The 20,917-nt window shown below is 44.4% G+C and overlaps 1 protein-coding gene across 3 annotated transcripts in view; it reads left to right on the top strand.

Annotated features, from left to right (window-relative positions):
- Positions 1 to 20,917, top strand: part of ABCC1 (ATP binding cassette subfamily C member 1 (ABCC1 blood group)) — a 1,390,768-nt gene that overhangs the window by 821,447 nt on the left and 548,404 nt on the right. For all 3 annotated transcript variants that reach the window (XM_085632083.1, XM_085632084.1, XM_085632085.1), the window contains one exon: positions 16,267 to 16,351. In XM_085632083.1, coding sequence (XP_085488209.1) covers positions 16,267 to 16,351 — 85 coding nt within the window. The remainder of the gene's footprint in view (positions 1 to 16,266; positions 16,352 to 20,917) is intronic.

Here is a 20,917-nt window from a genome sequence, read left to right on the forward strand (position 1 = left end):
ACTTCAGTATCTGTTGTGACTGCGTAAGCAGCCACTAACTCTCCTGTATTTGTTCTCATACATGAACCATCTACATACAATGTTAGGTCTGGATCAGACAATGGGACATCGGTTAAGTCTTGTCTAGGTTTCGTCGTTATAGTAATAACTTCAATACAGTCATGGGCTAGTGGGTCTGTTCCGGTTACTGGTAAAAGTGTGGCAGGATTCAATGTGTTACAGCGTCTAATTTCTATATGTGGCTGAAACAATGTAAGTTCATACCCTGTAAGTCGTGCTATAGTCAAGTGTTGTGTTTGCGTTCTATTTACAAGAACCTCTACTGCATGTGGTACTTGAACTGTCAATGGATGTCCTAACACTATGGCATCGCTTTGTCTGATTGCTAAAGCTGTCGCTGCCACTGATTTTAGGCATGCAGGCAAAGCCTGAGCTACGGGATCTAATGTACTAGAAAAATAAGCACATGGTTTGTGTGCTCCTGCTTGTTCCTGTGTGAGTACTGACAAGGCAGTACCTTCGCGTTCTGTAACAGAGTGTAAACTGTTTTCTGTAACATGGCGTTGCTAAAACAGGTGCTTGACATAAAGCTTTCTTTAGGCTTTCAAAAGCTTGCGTATGTTCCTGAGTCCAAGGGAGAACAGTCGATGTGGCTGCCTCCTGTGTTGTCAACTGAATGAGTGGTTTTGCTAGAAATGCATACTGAGGGATCCACTGCCTACAATATGAAGTGAGGCCTATGAAAGCCCGCACCTCCTTTTGTGTCTTGGGTATTGGCATGTTAGCTATTAACTGAATGCGGTCGGGTGTAAGCTGCCTTCCCTCCTTGGACAGCGAGTGTCCAAGATAAATAACTCGCTGGACACAGAATTGCAGCTTAGAAGGGGACACCTTGTGCCCCTTTTCGGCTAGAAAATGTAAAACTGTCAGTGATGCTTTTTCACATTCCGGTTCGCTTCTCGCGGTGATCAGCAGATCATCGACGTATTGAAGCAAGGCAGTGTTAACTGGCATGTGGATACTGTCGAGTTCTCGTTTCAGTGCTTGGCTATAGATGCTGGGGCTTTCTGTAAATCCTTGAGGTGCGCGTGAGAATTTAAAGCTACGCCCATTTAAACTAAATCCGAACAAATATTGGCTTTCCGGATCTATTGGGACGCTGAAAAAGGCATTCTTGAGATCGATTACAGTAAAGAATGTTGCTTCGGAATCAATAGCTGTCAGTAATGACGAGATATCTGGGACCACAGGAAATTGTGGTACAATGCATTTGTTTAATTCGCGCAGATCAATAACCAATCGATATACTGGCGGGGCCTTTGGATCTGTTCGTTTAAGAATCGGAATTATCGGTGAATTACATACATTGGAGTCTGTTTCCACAACTACTCCTTGGGCAATGAGCTCGTCAATGATTTGTAGTAAAGCCACTACAGCATCTGGTGGTAACTTGTATTGTCGCATTCGTGGTAGCACCACTCCTGCCTTTAATGTGACTCGATATGGTGTAATATTCATGCATCCAACATCAGTAGGGCCTTGTGCCCATAGATGTGTAGGTAAAATCTGCAGTCGGGGATCCATGTCTCTAGACACATAGTGACCTTTAAAATCACGTAAAAACAATCTTACTCCTTCCGGAGAACAACATATTATAGCTCCTAGAGCTTTCAGTGTTTTTATTCCTAACAGATTTTCTGGACATGATTTAGTAAGCAATAAATCTGTAGTTCTGGTCAGAGGTCCTATCGTAAGTGGGAGAGGCTGTGACACTTCATTAACAATAGGTTTTCCTGAAAAACCAAGGGAAACATTTTGAGAGCCTGAGAGGGGTGCCCCTGGAACTTCACTACGTTTTATTGTTGTTCGACTTGCCCCTGTATCAAGTAAGAATTTTCTGTCTTGACCTAATAATTCACTGTGCACATAGGGTCCTTCTTGATCTACTGGTATTTCAATAAGGGGTAAGTCAACTTCCCTCTCTAGGCTTGTTCATGCGTATCGTTGATAATCAGGATAGTCGTACTGTGCGGTCTGGTACAGTTGTCGTGTCGTGGTTTGTGTGGCAGCAACAGGCAGCGCTGGTGCAGCTGGCACAAACTGTATAGACTGTTGTGAAGCTGGCATGGACTGTGCATGCTGCGGAGCTCCTTGTTCATTCTGGTCCTGTCTAGGTGGCCGTGGTCTTTCTTGTGTTTTACCTATGCTGATATTATGTTTCAAAACTGGACAATCGTGTACGTAATGACCTGGTTTCTTACAATAATTGCATGTCCCTTTTACAGGTCCTGCTGAATCACCGGAATGTGTCATACCCTTTTTATGTCCTTCAGCTGGAACTGTCTGAGAAACTAGCATTTTCATTTTCGTGTCTTTCATGCGTCTGTGTTCATGTTCTTGTTCCTCTCTAATTCTATTGTGATGGTAATGTAACATTTGTAACATTTGTGATGGAGTGTTACCTTGCCAGGTACTCTCGAATTTTAATACTCTATTCTTTACTTGGGGCAGGGCATTTTCTACTAGTTTTGTTACAAACAGATGTGGGTATGATTCGCTACTTGCTTTTAGGCCACTATTTATACCAAAACATTTTTCAAATCGGGCATAGTAATCACTAGTGTCTTCATCTTGCTTCTGCTTACAGGCAGATATTGTACCCCAGTCTTCCTTTTTCGTAGTTAGTAAACGTGGCAGTACCTGTACTAATAAACCTGGTAGTGCTTTAGTTTTATCCCCAAGTCCTGCTCCTGCAGTTCGGGCCTTTTCTTCTGCTTCTAATACTGACCATTCTATCTTTTGGTCTCCTACCTCCCACTCTTTTTCCCTGAGTTTTTCATAAATGCCAGCAGGCATCAATACCTTTAATATTGTCATAATGTCGGGATAGGTATACTCTCCCATGAGTAACATATCTTTAATTTCTCGGTGAAAACCCGCTGGATCTTTGTCATGACTGGGTACCACTTTCTTCATTTCTAACAATTCTATTTTCGATATGGGCGTATATACAAATACGCGCTTAAACTCGTTGTCCTCGCCCTTTATTGGGTGCACTTCTCGTAAAGGATTCTGTCTATCCATGTAATACGTGGTTCTTTCCTTGATGGGCAATGAAACATGTTCTGAACATACAAAAAGAATGTACTGCTTTCTTGATTCTAGAATTTCTTTAATTAATTTAGTACCTGAACCTCCATCTATTCATAAGTAATTCAGTCAATATGTCAGGTAAGGGACCAGGGTCCGAATGCTGACTCTGATATAGTATAATGAGTTGCTGAATCATATAAATCCCAGCTAACCGCTGTTCATCTGGGGTGAGATTCAAAAATGTACGTGCTACTGTATCATCACTATATTTTCCGGGACTGTCCACCCAATGGACAGCTGCCCTAGCTAAATCTTGTTCATCCATAGAATCGAGGAAATGATAACCCCTTCGTTCCCGGAGTAGTTTGTCGGCGGCTTGGAACGAATGCTCGTTAGACCTGATGTTAATTATAGGTATTTGGAAATTCCTGTTATTATCTGGACATATCGGACGTATCGGGTCAATAAGGACATCTATTACTATTACAAGATCTTCCTCTACCTACATAGGCTATGGTGTCTGACTGTCCTGCGGGCAGTCCAGACCCTTCCTCCTAGTTTTGTTCGAACTCGTCTACCGCTAATCTTTCTTCGTGTAGGCGTTCTATTTCTTTACGGATCTTTCGGCACATGGCTATTATACAATTTTGTTTATCATGTCTACCTTCTGATATATTCTGGCTCCATCTGGTAAGAATTTGCATTGCTTCCGGGTCTACCCCCGGTCGGTCTTCATTTCTGATCACACAGTTTATGAGGAAACGTAACAGTTCCCCCTGTATCTCCACTTTCTGGTATTCCATAGCTCTGTTAATACATTCTGAATCTTGCCCTGTTTGGACAAAATGATATATTTTATCTAGATGAGCAGTCATTCCTGGTAACTTCCCTAAATACACTGCGGCTCGTCTCATACGCAATGATGCCAGGGTCATTTCGTCCTCCTTGCCGGGCACAGGGTCATATCTACAATCTATAAGAAGTTCCTTAAGCGTACGGGCATTTATGAGTTTGGGGGTACGTGAATGTGCTGACTCTTGAAAAGTAAGTTTATTTATTCTGGGTGGCGTAGAAAAAATATTGGTAGCACCTCCCGCAGCCCCATCTGGGGTGTCTGGTGTGAAAGGATTCGTTGAACGTGACACAGCAACTATAGGTGTGGACGCAGCTATAGAAGCAGCTGTAGGAACAGATGTAGAAACAGATGTGCTTGCCGGAACTTGTGACACGATCTGTTGCTGTAGGGATACGGGTACTGGATCTTGGCGTTGAATCTCCCTGGTATGCGGTCTATGTGGGGCGGAATTAGCATATTCGGGAGCTGCGTCGTCTAAATATGAGGAGAGAAAGACATCTTCTGCGGTTCTAGGATGCCCCTTAGGATGTACCTTTATTGGGAATAATGGGGGCGGCAAGTCTTTCGGTATTTCTGGAGTAGCTTTAGGTAATCCTTCGGCCAGAAGGGGATACATACCATTCATAAGGGCATTTCTTTGTCTGTCTACTTGTTCTGATTTCACTCGGATCCCTTCCTCAATTATTAGATTTTCTCGAACTTTATTGGAATTCTCTTTACTCTTCTCTTCCTGTCTACGTGCTTTTTCCGTACGTCTATGAGATTCTTTACGCCATAACTCAACGGCATCTTTCTGTGACTGTCTGACTTTCCTTTTCCATAACTCTTCCTCGACTTTCATGATGCACTCTGCATCCCAGGTTCCCGCTGTGGGCCACCTCTGACTTTCTGGTAATTCCTTGGTGTAGTCTACCCATAAATCAAGAAATAATATAGCGTCTAAGCCATGTTTATGATACATAAAGTACCCTGGAGTGTCCCTAGGAGGAATAGGGACGGCTTCTTCGAGTACCCCTTTTCTTGTAGTGATCTGTCTTAGTTTTGAAAAGAGCGGCATGTTGAGAACTGATCTGATACTTGATCTTGAACACACTTAGTACAAAAGCACAATAATGAACAACCATTCATACCACAATATGCAGGACGTTTAACACATTAAACATTAAACATTTTTTAACCTTAAAAATAACCAACAATGATGATCGTCTGCATAACTAATCACCAAGCATAATTCTTGACAATAACTAGATACTTCGGAATACTTGATATACTGCTAAACAGTACATATACACTGCTAAAACAGTGCAGACCGGATTTGTGTACCCAAACCCGTCTTGACCGGCACAACCTATGTGCACGTCAGAAATGCCTCCCCAGTAATGGTACTCACCGGGTAGCTTCGGAAACGGAAGGCCTCGGAAACTGAACTTGGACCGGACTGGACTCGACTCGGCTCGTCGGAAACTGGACTCTACTTCGAACTGGTGGGCCTCTGTATACCTCGGATCTTGCTCTCTCAGCTAGGCTCTGGTCGGGATACTTCGCACTTCTCACCGCCTCGTCTGGGTGTTGATCGCAGCCTCAGTCGCCCCCGCTTGACCGGAGGGAGATACAGGAAATCCTGCTGGTACGCGTTATTGTCCGTCCAGCTGTGGCAGGAGACCGGGCCTGCAACTCACCGCCGGCGCGTGAGATGAGAAAGTGTCCCTATTCGGGCGCCATTCATGTGGTAAATAATTTCCTTTACCGGGACTTAATTTGATACAGGAACATAATAAAATAGCTCAGTAAAATGAGAGGCAGAATCCGTGGTATTAGAGGTTCGGAATGGGCTTTATTCCAATGATCGATTATAATCGGTTGCTCCAAGTTCCATCACCACGGAGGTTCAGGAAGTGAAGTACATACTTTATTGACAGGAAATGACTTTTATAGAACATACATTACAATGAAGCGAATGCAGTAGGCGTAACAATTGATAAGGAAAATGACGATTCATATGCGTAACCGAAAATGGGTGTAATAAGGAGTAAAAAGGAACATAATTGGTTATGATGTCATATATAGGTGGATCTATAAGATAATACTTGGCATAGATGCGCGCGCAGCAGCATGACGTGTGATTGACGTGCAACTCGGGGGTGAAGGGGACTTGACATTTAGCTCTACATGTGGAGACGAAAAGTCTGGGGGGTCAAGTCAACCTAATCCCAAATCATATCTAACATCCTATGTTTAAAGAACTATGTTATCCACAAAAGAAGGACTCTCGGACAGAATCTATTCTATAGTGACTGTGCGTGCGTGTACAAGCGTCTAAGTGTCTACACTAAATGCGAGGGGGTAGGAATATTCCATGGTAACAGGACTATGAATTACTTGCATAAAGACAGAGAAGCCGGGCCTTTTGCTCGGTAGCTGGAAGAATGTTTACTTAAACTACTAGACAGGAATGCATTGGCTGAGGGGGAAGCAGATAACTCGAAGGTGAAATACAGTTCTTGGCAGAGAATAGGCTGATGTCAGGCTTTGTGAGCCGCGCAGAGAACGAGACAAAGTTCATGGTCACAGATGCAGGCTCAGACTGGAGCTTTCAGAAGCAGAAGGCAAGAGGAGTTTGATGACAGAATCAGGGCCTACTTGCCTGGACTGTAAAATGGCATAAGTGAACCATATAAAACCGGTGGCCTTTCGTACTTAGGAATGGAATATCCGGCCTATTCATGGCGGATCTGACAGAGGACATGTTAACGGTGGACGCACATGTATTTGCGTCTTCATAACTGGAACTGGAGGGAACATACATGTACTTGTAACATGCACATAGAACCGTTGGGGTCCAAGATAGGGGACATAACTGACCAGAAAAATCCATATTTCCACAAACGGAGGACTTGCTTCTGGTGCAGACCAGGAAGGTCTGGGGTGCTTCTCTTTTGCAAGGAAGCGGGAGCCAGTCTGGAGGAGCCAAACCAGCGGTGAAGATTTCTGGATGCGTCGTCACAAAGGCCACTAGCCAACGGGCAAGCAACCAGACAGACGCGGCAAGCAGGAAAATGCAGAAGGGCCCCACGCAGGACTCGTGGAGTGTGGGGGGCTGATCTTCGGTGCAGATGGTGCTTGGGGTTGGGGCTTCTCAATCCCCGGTGCACAACTTCGAGGGTGCCTCAGAAGCTGCGCCGGAAGATACTAGCCACTTTTCCCAGGTAGCCGGTCCCACGTCTCTCGTCGCCTCCACGAATCTCAGCTCGGCTGTGGATGTGGATCAGGGTCGGAGAAGTCTGGAAGTCAAGGCTCTGGTCGGGCTCTGCAGTCGGTCCCTCGTAGAACTTCAGCAAAGCAAAGGGTAGTCTCTTGATGGTGCCTGTTTGCACAGGGTAGCCACTCCTTGGCCACAAGGGAGATTCTTCAGTCTTCTTCTTTCGTCGAAGGTCCAGAGTTTCTGTTCAAGTTGCGGGTTCAGGATAATCTAATCTCCTGGGGCCCAGCTACCACTCTTATACTAATCTGGGGGGCTGGGTTACCTGCTAGGTCACGCCTTATGGGTGGGACCTGGGAGGGGGGTGGTTACACCCCCTTCCCTTTGTCCAGTTTCGCGCAAGGACTGGGGCTGGAGTGCCCCAGCACCGGTTTGAACTGGACTATGCACGGGAAACCTTGTGTGCCCCAGGCATGTCTCATTCTATTCATCCCTCCCTGCCCCAATAAACTAAGGCCTGTCTGGGGTGGTGCTAGCACCTCCCAAGGCAGGAAACCTATTGTCCAAGCCTCCCTTGCCGGGATTACTCCCAGCAATAGGAGGTCAGACTCGTGTCTGTGGCAGCAGCATCCATTTTGTGATGCTGGGGCTCTGGTTAACTTTAACCGGGTAAGTAGGTTACAACATGTCTTCTCCCTCTAGAAGGGAAGGATAATATCCTCATCACCAGAAATGGGATGGGGGTATTATTCCAAAGTGTTAGACACCTTACACGACATGTTTTGATAAAGCCAAACCATAGTTACCATAACCGTTTAAGATTATAAGGCACTTTAAGAGTATATGGTAGGCTATATCATAGAACAGCTATAAGGACATGGTTCCGAAAGCTGCAGACCGGCTCAGCTCATGCTAGAGCACCATCTCACATGTTACCAAGCACTCTGCCTCCAGGATTGTTAAGGCCTGCCATAGGAGTGACTGATAGGTACACATGTGTCTTTATATAAGGGTAGATATAGGCATACTATATCTAAGCAAGGGGTGATTACACGACCTTGCCCCAGCTGAGTGATCAGCCAGGGTACACCTATGCCCTGGGTACCTAGGGTACACTGTACAGGGTCCAATAAGGTCATCCTTACCAATTGGGAATGTACCTAGGGTACATGGAGTCCATTTTAAAGAGACAGCAGACAGCCTGAGACCCTGAATGGCAGGATCTCAGGCCAACTAAGTTGAAAAACAAGCTAGACACTAGGCAAAAAGTTGGGGGTAACCATAGTCAGATATCCACCTTCCTACAGTCCACAGATCTGGTCCCCTGTGGGGCCCTCTGTTCTGCATAGGCTGGTGTGGTCCTTTCGCAGACCCTCCTTCCCGGGGGTATGGCTAGGGTATCTTTTCTACGTGAAGGAATCTGCGGCTAGTACTCTCTCAGACGTACGAGTTACTTACCTTCGGTAACGATGTATCTGGCAGAGACGATTCTAGCCGCAGATTCCTTCGCGGCCCGCCCTTCCTCCCCTATTTTGTGGGGACCCGGGGGTTGGTTTTCGGTACTCTCCTCCCGGTGGGGGGGGGGCTGTGTCGCCTGAGAGTGCCGTTCCTTGTTCTTGACGGGTGGCCCCATCTGGGTGCGGTTCATTCCTACTTAGGTTCTTTGGAGGATGGGGTTCTGGTGCTCCGGTGCCCTGCTGCCCTGGCTACTCCGGGTTTGGGGGGGGTTGCTTTCTATCCTTGTCCTCCCTCCCTCTCCCTTCCATTGTTATCCTCTGCTTAAGGGTCATCTGGTCTTGTCTTGCCCTTGTCCCTTGTGGGTGGTTGCCCTCTAGGTTGGGGTGCCTTGGAAGTTTGTTGTCCCTCTCTGCCTTGGGACTGGTTCTATTCCTTGCTCAGGATGAGGGGGGTGGGCTTCCTACGTGAGCGATGACTTTTACGTATGTTCTTTGCCTCCGGGGCACAGGGATGGGAGGTTGTCTATGTGCTGGCAGGGTGACTGCAAAGGTTTCTGCTGCTTCTTCTATTTCTTTCTTCTTTCCCTGCCCTTGGGTTCTGCGGTGTTGGCACTACTCTGGTGGTGGTGTTAATCACCTTCTCTTTCCAATTTTTTGTGCTCTTCGCACGCTGTTGCCATGCTTCCACAGTTTAACTGATGGTTCCGTGCTGTGGTGCGGAAAAGTTCTCTGAAGAAAACTGACGTAGGCGTGCCGGGGTGGGTCTTATGTGACCTCGCGGACATCATGTACGGGGACGACGCCCAGGCGGAGTCGCGTGATGTTGCCCCGCCCCCGGCGCGCAGGGATGCTGTGGCAAAAAAGCTTCGGGATCCAGTCTCACGCCTGGGGATAATTCTACGTGAAGGAATCTGCGGCTAGAATAGTCTCTACCAGATACATCTTTACCGAAGGTAATTAACTCTTACTTACCTGCTTCTTGGGCATTCCCCTCCAGGACTTCTCTGGAGTTTTGTACAGCTTGGAGGAGTACTACTGTGTCTGATGGGGACTGCGTCTGCTCCGCTGATTCGACTGGCGGTGGCAGTGGTTTCATGTATTGGTCCATTTTCCTTTGCTTCGAGTTTTTGCTCTTTTTATCATTGGCCATCATTCTGGATAGCTCCTCCCCCCGATGTTTACCTATGCCCTTTCGTTTCTGGTTTGTCTGGCTGGGACTTACCAGGGCTTTTTGGGTCCCGCCATTTTGCGTTCTTAAGTAATGTGGCGGGGGGGGGAGCTGTGTGAGGAGGGGTGCGTAAGGCATAGGTCATCTAGGGCCCTTCCTTCTGGCGTGTTACCTCTCAAAATAGGCCTGCAGGAGTTTAGGTAGGTGCCTAGGCATCCTGTCACCTCTCCAAATCTGTGTATCTCGAGGCCTCCACCGGGTCCTGGCCTCCTTCACTTCTCCAGGGCCTGTCTCCTTTCATCCTGTCTTCTGGGTATTTCTACTCCTTTCTACCCCTTCCTGGCACCACTTCTGGCCCTCGGTGTGATGGTGATGTATGCTGAGTATGTCTACCAGTTGCTACCTTGTGTCTGATTATTAAATTCCGCTTCTCACCTCTATAGAGCCTCTGTATGGATTTGCCCCATTCATGCTTTGGCAGTCTTGATTTCATCCCTTTGTCTCTGCTCCATGTTCCTCCTAGTGAGTATTGTTATCCTAGCGTGTTGTGGTTGATGCTTCTGTAAGCAGCGGATGGGGGACAAGTGGGCCCCACCAGGCACTGTCCCCCTCCTGTCGCCTTCTCTGGTGCGATGGTTTATCCTTGTTCTTTGCTCTGATCCCGAGCTGCTTTCCGTCTCCCCTGTCTCACACTCTTTCTCTAGCGGGACGTTACTCGGCTATTCTGGGAGGTCTGTATTTCAGGCTCTTCGAGGCCCGGGCTTCCTTTCCTTTAATCATGCTGGGTGGAATCGGCTTATGAGGGGCCTCTGCCGCCCACAGCTTATGGCCGGTCCGACCCCTCTCTCACTGTGGGCCGCAACCGTGGGATTCTCCTGCCGTCTCCCAGTGCCACCAACTGTATCTCTTTTTTTGGTTAGAGGAGGAGATAGGAGTCCTGTCCTCCCTCCGATATATTGTGGTACCTGGGTGCCTCCTCACTCTTGGCCGGAGCGGCCCACCTGGCTGTCCCCCGCACGGTTGCACCCTGGAGCTGCCACCCATTTCAGGCACTCACCCAGAGGAAACGCCGTTCAATTGTCCCGGAGGGGGTCCTCCTCACCTGATCGGTCTACTGGCTTCCCTTCCCGCTAAACGAAGTCAGCTCGTGTTGGGATGCGGCCACTCCGGTCCCTTGTTGCGGGGGGGGGGCGGGGTCTGTCCCTGCGTTGTCCCTGGACACCGTTTTACCCCGGACTTCAACCGTGCTGTCATCTAGAAGGGGTGTTGAGAACTCAAACAAGGGGCGGTGGGAGGAGGTTCCCAGTGTTTCCCCCAGTCAGCGGCGCTGTCCGGATGTTTTGCGGGCACTCTTAGCGCTCTCCTACTCCTTCCTGCAATCGGGTGAGTCTCGGGCATTGTGGCCCGCAATTTTGAATCTCGTCCGGCGATGTTTCTACTACTGTTCGAGCCTTGACAGCTGTCTCTGGTGTGGTGCTGTGTGGTTCTTCCACTTTTGGGGACTCTTAAAGACAAGTTTTGTTAAGGAAATCTGTAGGATTAAGTCTGGATGAATAGCTCTGGCTGGAGTTCTCTAAGCATCTTATTCGGCCATCGGCGGGGCCTAGCCCCCTCTTCTTTTATAAAGTTATTTCAATCTTTTGGTGTGTTTAGGGAGTGCAGAGGAAAAACCCTACACGGGCATTGGAGGTGGATACGTCGTCCATACAGAATCAGTTATCAAACATAAAGATCCACCTCTAAAGGAAAGGGTAAAATATATAAACCTGGGTACAAATCACTAATGTGGTGATGTGTGCGTGTCCCACTATGGTTGGACACACTCTGTTTGTTTAAATACCCCTCACACACCAAAACTGCCCATGGTGTCCTGCTTCATCATAGGGGTCTTCCCGCCCCGCTGCGGGACGGGGCGTGCTACGAGAACTTTTTTCTCTGACAAGGTTACTGCCCATAATCAGTTATCTGATACTGGACTGAGACCCAAATCCACTTTTACTCCACTGGATTCCACAATACCCATCGAATTACTTGCTTTTGAAAAGGCAGTAATGGAGGATCTAAATAATACACTCAAAGATAACAAAACCTTCCAAAACATCACACGATCTGAGAAGGAAGCTCTACAGCAATTGGCCAACAACATCAACATTACCATCAAGCCAGCGGACAAGGGTGGAGCTACGGTAATCCAAACATCTGAAAATTGACACTGAATGCAGGAGACTGCTGGGGGACTCAAGAAATTACGAAATCCTCCTTGAGGACCCTACTGAGGCTATCCGGATATGCATAATGGGGATGGTGGAAGAAGCCATTGCCCATGATTGGATTTCCAATAAAGAGGCTGACTTGCTTATTCAGAAGTCACCCAGAACACCTTATTTTTATACCATCCCTAAAATACATAAAAACCTTGAAAACCCACCAGGACGTCCTATCGTATCGGGGATTGGCTCTATACTTGAGCCCCTGTTAAAATTTGCGGACGCTTTTCTTCGACCACTGGTCCAGGATACCGAGACCTACTTAAAAGATACTAAGGCAGTCTTACAACTCCTTGAGAATCTTACTTTTGATCCTGAACAACATCTGTTACTGGGATTAGATGTTGAGAGTCTGTACACGAGTTTACCTCATGACGAGACCCTGGATATCGTAGAAGAGATCCTTTTCTCTACCACCTGGAATTATCACACTCCCAGAAATTTGGTTATGGAATGTTTCACGTTGGCCCTCAAGAAAAATTTCTTCATGTACCAGGATGTTCATTATTTACAATAACACGGTACCAGCATGGGGAGCACCTTTACGCAGAGTCTAGCGGGTCTGTATGTTTACCATTTTGAATCACAGAAAATACTTCACCAGCACAACCCATTCTACAGTAACATAGTTCTATGGAAACGTTACATTGATGACGTCCTAGTTATTTGGAAGGGGAATTCTGAATCAATCGCGACGTTTGACTTGGCTGAACGAACAAAACACCTTTCTCAAGTTTACACATACGTCATCTAACAGTAACCTGGTGTTTCTCGACCTTAACATCTACTCAGATGAAGGGAGATTAAAGACTAGCACGCATTTCAAACCTACAGCGAAAAACTGTTTACTGCTATACGATAGCTTCCACCCCAGACACCTCCGGGATAATCTCCCATATGGCCAGTTCTTTCGTTTACGAAGGAATTGCTCTGAATTAACTGATTTCAAAATTCAAGCCAAGGATCTGGAGAAGAAACTATTAGAACGGAACTACCCAGAACCAATAGTAAAAAGAGGACTAAAACGAGCTAGAAATAACAATAGAGACTCCCTCTTAGAAGAGCATACTCCACAGGAACAAGAGAGCAGACCTATCTGTGTGACAACTTACAACGCCCATTCCAACCAAGTGTCCAAAATCATTAATAAGAACTGGAAGATCCTTAATTGCGGTGGTTTGAACTTACCTAAACCCATGTTTTCCCATAAAAGAGGCAGAAATTTGAGGGACATTCTGGTCCACACAAGACCACGCACACTACCAGTCAGACACACCACCAGCAGCATATTACCACCTATCAAAGGGCATCATCCGTGTGGTATGTGCAGCACGTGCGTACTCACTAAAAAAAAGTACCCACATTACTTTTTCCAATGGCACATCTTGGGAGCAAAGGAAATTTACCAACTGTAATAGCAAGAATGTGGTCTATCTCATCACTTGCCCTTGTAAAATGGAATCGGTTGGAATGACCAAGAGACAGATTAAGATACGGATTGGCGAACATAAGAGCAATATCCGCTGCAAAAAAAGACAACTAAGATGGCAAATCACTTCTTAACCATGAATCACAGTGTAGAAGATCTTAAATAGACGGTCATAGAACAATTGAACTCAGTCTGGTCTCGTTGAGAGAGAACAACGTTGGGTGTTCCGTTTGAGTACACATCTGACGGGCCTCAACGATGAGATACCTTGGTCACAGCTGACTTAGTATCATCGTTTCTCATCTTTGAAAACATTGGACATAAGCCTGTCTGTTTGTTATTTAGGTTTTTAGAGCAAAATCTATAATTAATATGTGATGCATGATGATCCATTTTTTATGCATGCATTTTTATGCACGCATTTGCCTCTTTGTTTTAAATAAGTCCTGTTTTTGAGCATACGTGCGACGCATGATGTTCCATTTGTTGTGCACACATTTGCCTCTCTGTTCCCATGATAATTCAACCATGTATTACAAACTAAGGCTTATCAGGCTCTAGTACATCTTTTTCTGAACAACTTCTGTCGAGAGGCTTTAAGACCTATGCGTCACTCGTAAAAGCGGCTTCCCCGCTTATTTATTTATTTTTTACCGTTCATTTTTCAATGCTTATTTTACATCGTTTTTAGTCTTTGGCATTTGTTCACCGCTTTTATTTTTTGGAGCTTCATGATAAAGCGTGTAAACATTGACCATCACACACATCCATATACTACACTTCCGCTGTACCAGCGATCGAGTGGAGTCAACGTTCTAGAATTACGATACAGGTGATACGGTGTTTTTCTAACGAGTGAATAACAGTCTGCATAAATAGAGTGCCTTAGGCACTGTCCCGCATTACGGCGGAACCGCGGGATGGACTCACATCGAGCTAGGTCTTTGAAAGGGCACGTAAGTACGGCATAGCCGTTCTGGGGAGCTGACTTTGCACATTCAGCACGATCAGCTTGTAGAAGGTAACAGCCATTTCTCTGTTCTTTCTTTCTTTCCCTGTTAGTATTACGATACCCTGACCTAACCACCCGTTCTAAAGGTTCATGAGGCATTGTCCTTGCATATACAAAAGTATGTATTAGATTTATACCACGTTGTCTCTTCTTTGCTCAATAGAAAATTGCTCACCATTCCATAGAGTGTGTTTTTTGTTTCTCGTTTGTATTGTCTTGTATTGTTCTTTTTCCTACAGGTCACCGCACCTCTTTCCTGCAAAGTTAGATCTATGGTTAGATTTCACGTATTGTCACTTAGTGGTGCACCGCTTATGTTTGCAGGTACCACGTATTATGTTTCCTGGGACACTAAGCGTCCATTTCTCTTTTTTCAGTTTTTTTCAGACATACAAGCATACCATTAGGTATCGTTTATCAATGTATCATTAGTTGCATTTACACTTATTTTCATAGTCATTTGAATAAGTATACTTTATTTATACAGGATGGATCTTTGTCTTGTCCTGATGAAGATGCCTTGTTGCATCGAAACATGTCGACAAATTAGGAGTAACCTCACATTACGTAGGGCATCTCCGCACCACTTTCTTTTAACAGTACCAGCCTCGCTTGACCTATTAAAATTTTTATTTGTCTTAAGAGGCCAGGTCCTATTTAATACACTTACTCGCATTCACTTCAGACCCTCCCTTTACATCACACATAGCACTTTATCATCAGTGCTCCCGCGTAGTCGCAGGTCGTAGCACGCCCAGTCCCGCAGTGGGGCGGGAAGACCCCTATGGTGAAGCAGGACACCAAAGGCAGTTTTGGTGTGTGAGGGGTATTTAAACAAACAGTGTATCCAACCATAGTGGGACACGCACACATCACCACCTTAGTGATTTGTACCCAGGTTTATATAGTTTTCCCCTTTCCTTTAGAGGTGGATCTTTGTTTGATAACTGATTCCTTTCATATGGCAGTTTCATCACTTCTATTTGGTGCCTCTCATAAAAGCAGCGGATGCTGCAATTGCTCCACAAAGCATTGGTTATACAAAAGTTTCTGAATCCAGCTTAAGAACTGAGAAATTTGAGTGACTTTAGGATAGAACCTGGCTGGAATGAAGATACTTTTAGACTGACCTATTATGCCTAGGCCCTTAGGCTCTGCCCTCCCCCCGCCCCCATTTCACCTCTTAGCTGTGCTGAGAAAGGGGACCGCTCATGACGGTTAGTGAAGCAAAGAGGCATACACACTCTACAAGCGTTCATTGGTAATTATGTTCATGGACGTCTTTACCAGTTCGTGGATATAAGAGGCATACAAAGCTTCAGAATATTGTTGAGAAACGGAGTCCTTGATTACTAGTCATGTACAATTCCGTACTTATTTGCACAAGTGCTAAAGATAATTATAAAAAGACCAAATGACTTATTTCAGAGTAATCTTAGCGGTTTGGTAGAAGTTTGCAGACAGTTTCATTAGGGACAATTTTAGAGAGGGTAAAGTAAAATGGAACTCAAATATAGGTGAAGATCTTTGCTTGAGCAAATTGCCAACCTTCCATTGATAAACCTATCTAAACTCCAGACAGTACAGTAAATACGAGCTTCTACACAATTATTTTCTTATCGTACTGTTTTAACCTATTGTTTAGTATGTGTATTTCATGCATGTATTTTTTTTGTACTGATAGTTTGCAGTGTTAGTTTTCTAACTATAGGATCTTACCTTAATCTACTTGTCAAATTGCACCGTAGTCTTTGCTTATTCAGGTTTTTTTTTTCTTTTCTAAAGATGCCTCTAGTCCAACAACATTGCAAAGCAAGCACATGGAAAATGGAGTTCTTGTCGGTGACTCTTCAGGGAAACGCATATTAAGGTATGCCTATGTGTCTCGCTTGGTCTTTATATATATATATATATATATATATGTATATATGTATGTGTGTATATATATATATAATGTGTATATATGTATGTGTGTATATATATATATATAATATGTGTATATATGTATGTGTGTATATATATATATATATAATATGTGTATATATGTATGTGTGTATATATATATATATATATATAATATGTGTATGTGTATGTGTGTGTATATATTATATATGTATGTGTATATATGTATGTGTATATATGTGTATGTGTGTGTATATATGTGTAGGTATATGAGGGCCACTCTACAAATAAGCACACATTCCTCTATTTATTGCTTCAGTACCAAGACATTGAAAGGCACAGTACTGCTTTTCAGATTGCAAGTGGGACAGGGAAACCAGTGTTCTATTAGTCACCAGGTCTCTTCGATGGTATTTGTTTTATACATACATTTTATTTGTATGTGTGTGTGTATATGTATATATATATATATATATATATATATATATATATATATATATATTTATATATTTATATTTTTTTTATTTTTTTTTCACTGAAAAAACCATAGGTTTCAGGCACGTTATAGTTAGGAATTAGCATTTAAAAAAACCTTAGAAATTCACTGAAACAACCATAGGTTTCAGGGGCGTTATAGTTAGCTGGACTTTTCACTCGTACAGAACCATTGGAGCTCCTTAGCCAATGGGAGCACAGCAGGAGGTTAATGAAGGTGTTGGTGGAATCGGGTCTTGATTGCAGAGGCATCTGAGGAAGGCGCAGGAAAGCGCCGAAATGCATTATGCCTGAAGTGTCCAATAAAGGCTTCCGACCGGACCCCCGTGTGGACTCTTACTTCTCTTGCCTTTGAGGAGTGTGTTTTGGACATTTTGCACGCGGGCCAGTGGCGTGCTTAAGAGGCCCCGTTCAGCAAAGAGACTGGAGTGTTTGCTGGCTTTGCTGCTTTTTCACTCAACCAAGGATTTGGTAACTCCAGCCCGCCTTGAAGTGCTGACGCGGGACAGGGCTTCTGCCATGAGCAGCTCGTGACTGCACGAGATGACGGGAATCATTGCATCCCGCCCTGTGGCCCGCCTGCTGTCTTCTCTATGGGCTTTGAACGTTAGCGGGGACCCAAGGAAGCCAGAGGACAACTTTTTCACAAGAAGACCTTCCATCTAAACATCGGACACCTTGCCCCTAATATCGGGACTATTTCAGTCGTTGATCTGTCTTTCACCCCCACCACGCAGCCAAATCCCCTTGTGATGAATTCTGGGACCTGTAGTATGCTGTCATGAACTACAGTGGGCGTGATGTCAGGTGATCGTGGGGTGGAGCTCCTTAGCCAATGGGAGCACAGCAGGAGGTTAATGAAGGTGTGGGTGGAATCGGGTCTTGATTGCAGAGGCATCTGAGGAAGGCGCAGGAAAGCGCCGAAATGCATTATGCCTGAAGTGTCCAATAAAGGCTTCCGACCGGACCCCCGTGTGGACTCTTACTTCTCTTGCCTTTGAGGAGTGTGTTTTGGATATATATATATGTGTATATATGTATGTGTGTATATATATATATATATAATATGTGTATATATGTATGTGTGTGTGTATATATATATATATATATATATAATATGTGTATATATGTATGTGTGTATATTACCTACTGGCGGTCGCCAGTAGGTAGTTATAGTTAGGACCCCTTTTCCATAGTAGGAAATCCGCAACATTCTATTTTGAATAACTTTGGCGCCGGTCGACGAATCCTCGCGAATTTTTTAAAATAGGTGGGGCGCTACGCTCCGCTCCTACCCTGAAAGTCTCGGGGGGATTCGTCAAGCGGGGGCCGAGAAAAAAGGGGGGTCCCAAAACGCGTTTTTCCCATGCATTTTTCCATAGGACCTTTAGACACAGCTACAGCCCGAACGGCTGAACAGAATTACTTGAAATTTGGCAGAGAGGTAGCCATAAGGTCAAGGAAGTGCCTTTTGCAGGTCTGATGTAAATCTGTGCAGTATTTCCTGAGAAAATAGCATTTAAAAGCATATATATATGTGGGCGGAGCCTAACCACACATCTCATCCTGAGATCTGATTGGCTGTCAGCACTTCATCCAAGAAGTGTTGGCAGCCATCTTGGGACCACTATACATGATAGCACCTCATTAAAAAGCATTGCAGTTAATAGAAGGTTTTAAGACTTTAGTTACATTATAAATCATTTGTTGATGGTACCATACTCATTTTAGGAATTGTGGTATGTTCTAAGGTGATTTCACCATGTGAAAAAGCCTTCTGCTGGGATATCATGATTGAGAGAAAAATATTTTCTCATGCTTTTACCACAGAGGTTTGGAAGGTGATCTATAACCTAAACTGAGAGCTTATTTTCTGTAAATTCACATTATCTTTCTCAGACATGTGAGAATGAAGTCTGACATTCTCAGTAAAACATGTACATCCAACAAGGGCAGAGACTGTCAGTTGATTCCTTTGTGTTCTACTGCAGCTTCCCAGAGTGTTCCAAAGAACTACTAGAGCGCTAACAGTCCTACTTATGATAAACGTATGGCACACCTGAAGCCATCTTGCTTGGATTAAAGTGGTAACTCTTAAAACATTTAATATAAAAAGGAACAAAATGAGGGGGTTCATTTTTCCATAAAAAGTATGATTAGTGCTGCAGAAAGAAAAATTAGGGCACATTTTGAGTGACTTCTCAAATCCTCTTCTATTTCATTAAAAAATTCTGACATGCAGACTGAAACATGCACTTTCAATACCAGCAGCAGTTTTCCCTGGTGAACAGTAGCTTTACTACAGTGATCTAATGAGCAACTAGAGTGCTAACATTCTGAATTTATGGCAAATGTGTGACACATCTGAATGCCTTCTTGATGGAATCAAAGTAAAAAACTGAAAGTATTTCCTACTGAGGAGACTGCAGTAAATGAGGAAATTAGGAAACTTCATAACAAATAAGTCTCCCAAGATGGCCACCAGAGACAAAAGAGCCCAAATGTAGCCCAAATATCACCCAGATGTAGCCCAAGTATAGCCCAATGACAGAATGTCCCAGAATGTTCTTAAAAACAACTAGAGCGCTTACTGTCTTCATTATGACAAAAGTATGGCACACCTGAAGCCATCTTGATTGGATTAAACTGGTAACACTTAAAACATTTAATTTAAAAAGGAACACAATGAGGGGGTTCATTTTGCCATAGAAATTATGATTAATGCTGAAGAAAGAAAATGAGGGCACATTTTGAGTGACGTCTCAAATCCTCTTCTATTTCATTAAAAAATTCTGACATGCAGACTGAAACATGCACTTTTAATACCAGGAGCAGACTTCCATGGTGAACAGTAGTTTTACTACAGTGATCTAATGAGCAACTAGAGTGCTAACATTCAGAATTTATGGCAAATGTGTGACATATCTGAATACCTTCATGATGGAATCAAAGTAAAAAACTGAAAGCATTTCCTAGTGAGGAGACTGCAGTACATGAGGAAATTAGGAAACTTCATAACAAATAAATCTCCCAAGATGGCCACCGGAGACAAAAGAGCCCAAATGTAGCCCAAAATCACCCAGATGTAGCCCAAATATAGCCCAATGACAGAAGTGTGCAAAACACTTATTATTTTGTGTTTTTGCAGTGTTATATAGTACAGACTTGTCAGGTATTGGAGTGCTTTACATGAGCATTGGTTACATCACACAAGAACAAATTCATTTTAATTGTAGACATGGGGAGACTAAGTGATTTGACCAGAATCCCAGAATGTCGAGCTGAAGCAGAAACTTCAACCTGGTTCCCCAGTTGCAAAGTCTGCAGTTCTGGAAGTAACACCACATCCTCTCCCCTAAGTGCAACATTTAATCAAGTGGTCAACTGGATAAAAAAACATAAAGATAACAAATAATTTAAAAGTGCTTTATCGCTATTTGAAAACTCAGAAAATATGTCCTTATTTTAGTCTTTTAGAGCACTAACCATAATTTTGATGCCAATAAGACCCTCTCATATATGTAATTTCTAAAGGAAATGCTCTAGGTATTACAGTTTTGATTACATCAAGATGATGTCAGGCGTTCCACACTTTTGTAATAAATATAGAATGTTAGCAATCTAGTTGTTCATTAGGATACTGTTGAGAGGCAGAGGCCAGGGGCACGGACTCTGAAAATTGAAGGCAGGTAGGAGGGTGCAAAGGCAACAATTTAACCACACTGAGCAGGCAGGAAGGGCCGTGGAAGCACAACAGACTATGGAGGGCAGTGGAAAGGGGGGCAGGGGCAACAAACCAACAATACAGGACTTGCAAGAGAGGCTATTGGAGGGAAGATCTATTACGAGTCAAGGAAGCTAGGGGCGGTCCCCAGAGCCCCAGGAGCCACCACAGAACTGAGCAGGAGAGTGAGTCAGGGGCAAAAGGGGCACCTTAATTTGAGCCGGGGTGCCTAGGAACGCTTGCTCCACAAATGAAGAAAACAGACATATGAGACATGGAATTGGAGGCAGAATACAATGGCAGTTTAATGAGAAG

Source organism: Triturus cristatus, chromosome 10 (genome assembly GCF_964204655.1).
Source record: "Triturus cristatus chromosome 10, aTriCri1.1, whole genome shotgun sequence".
Lineage (NCBI taxonomy): Eukaryota > Metazoa > Chordata > Amphibia > Caudata > Salamandridae > Triturus > Triturus cristatus.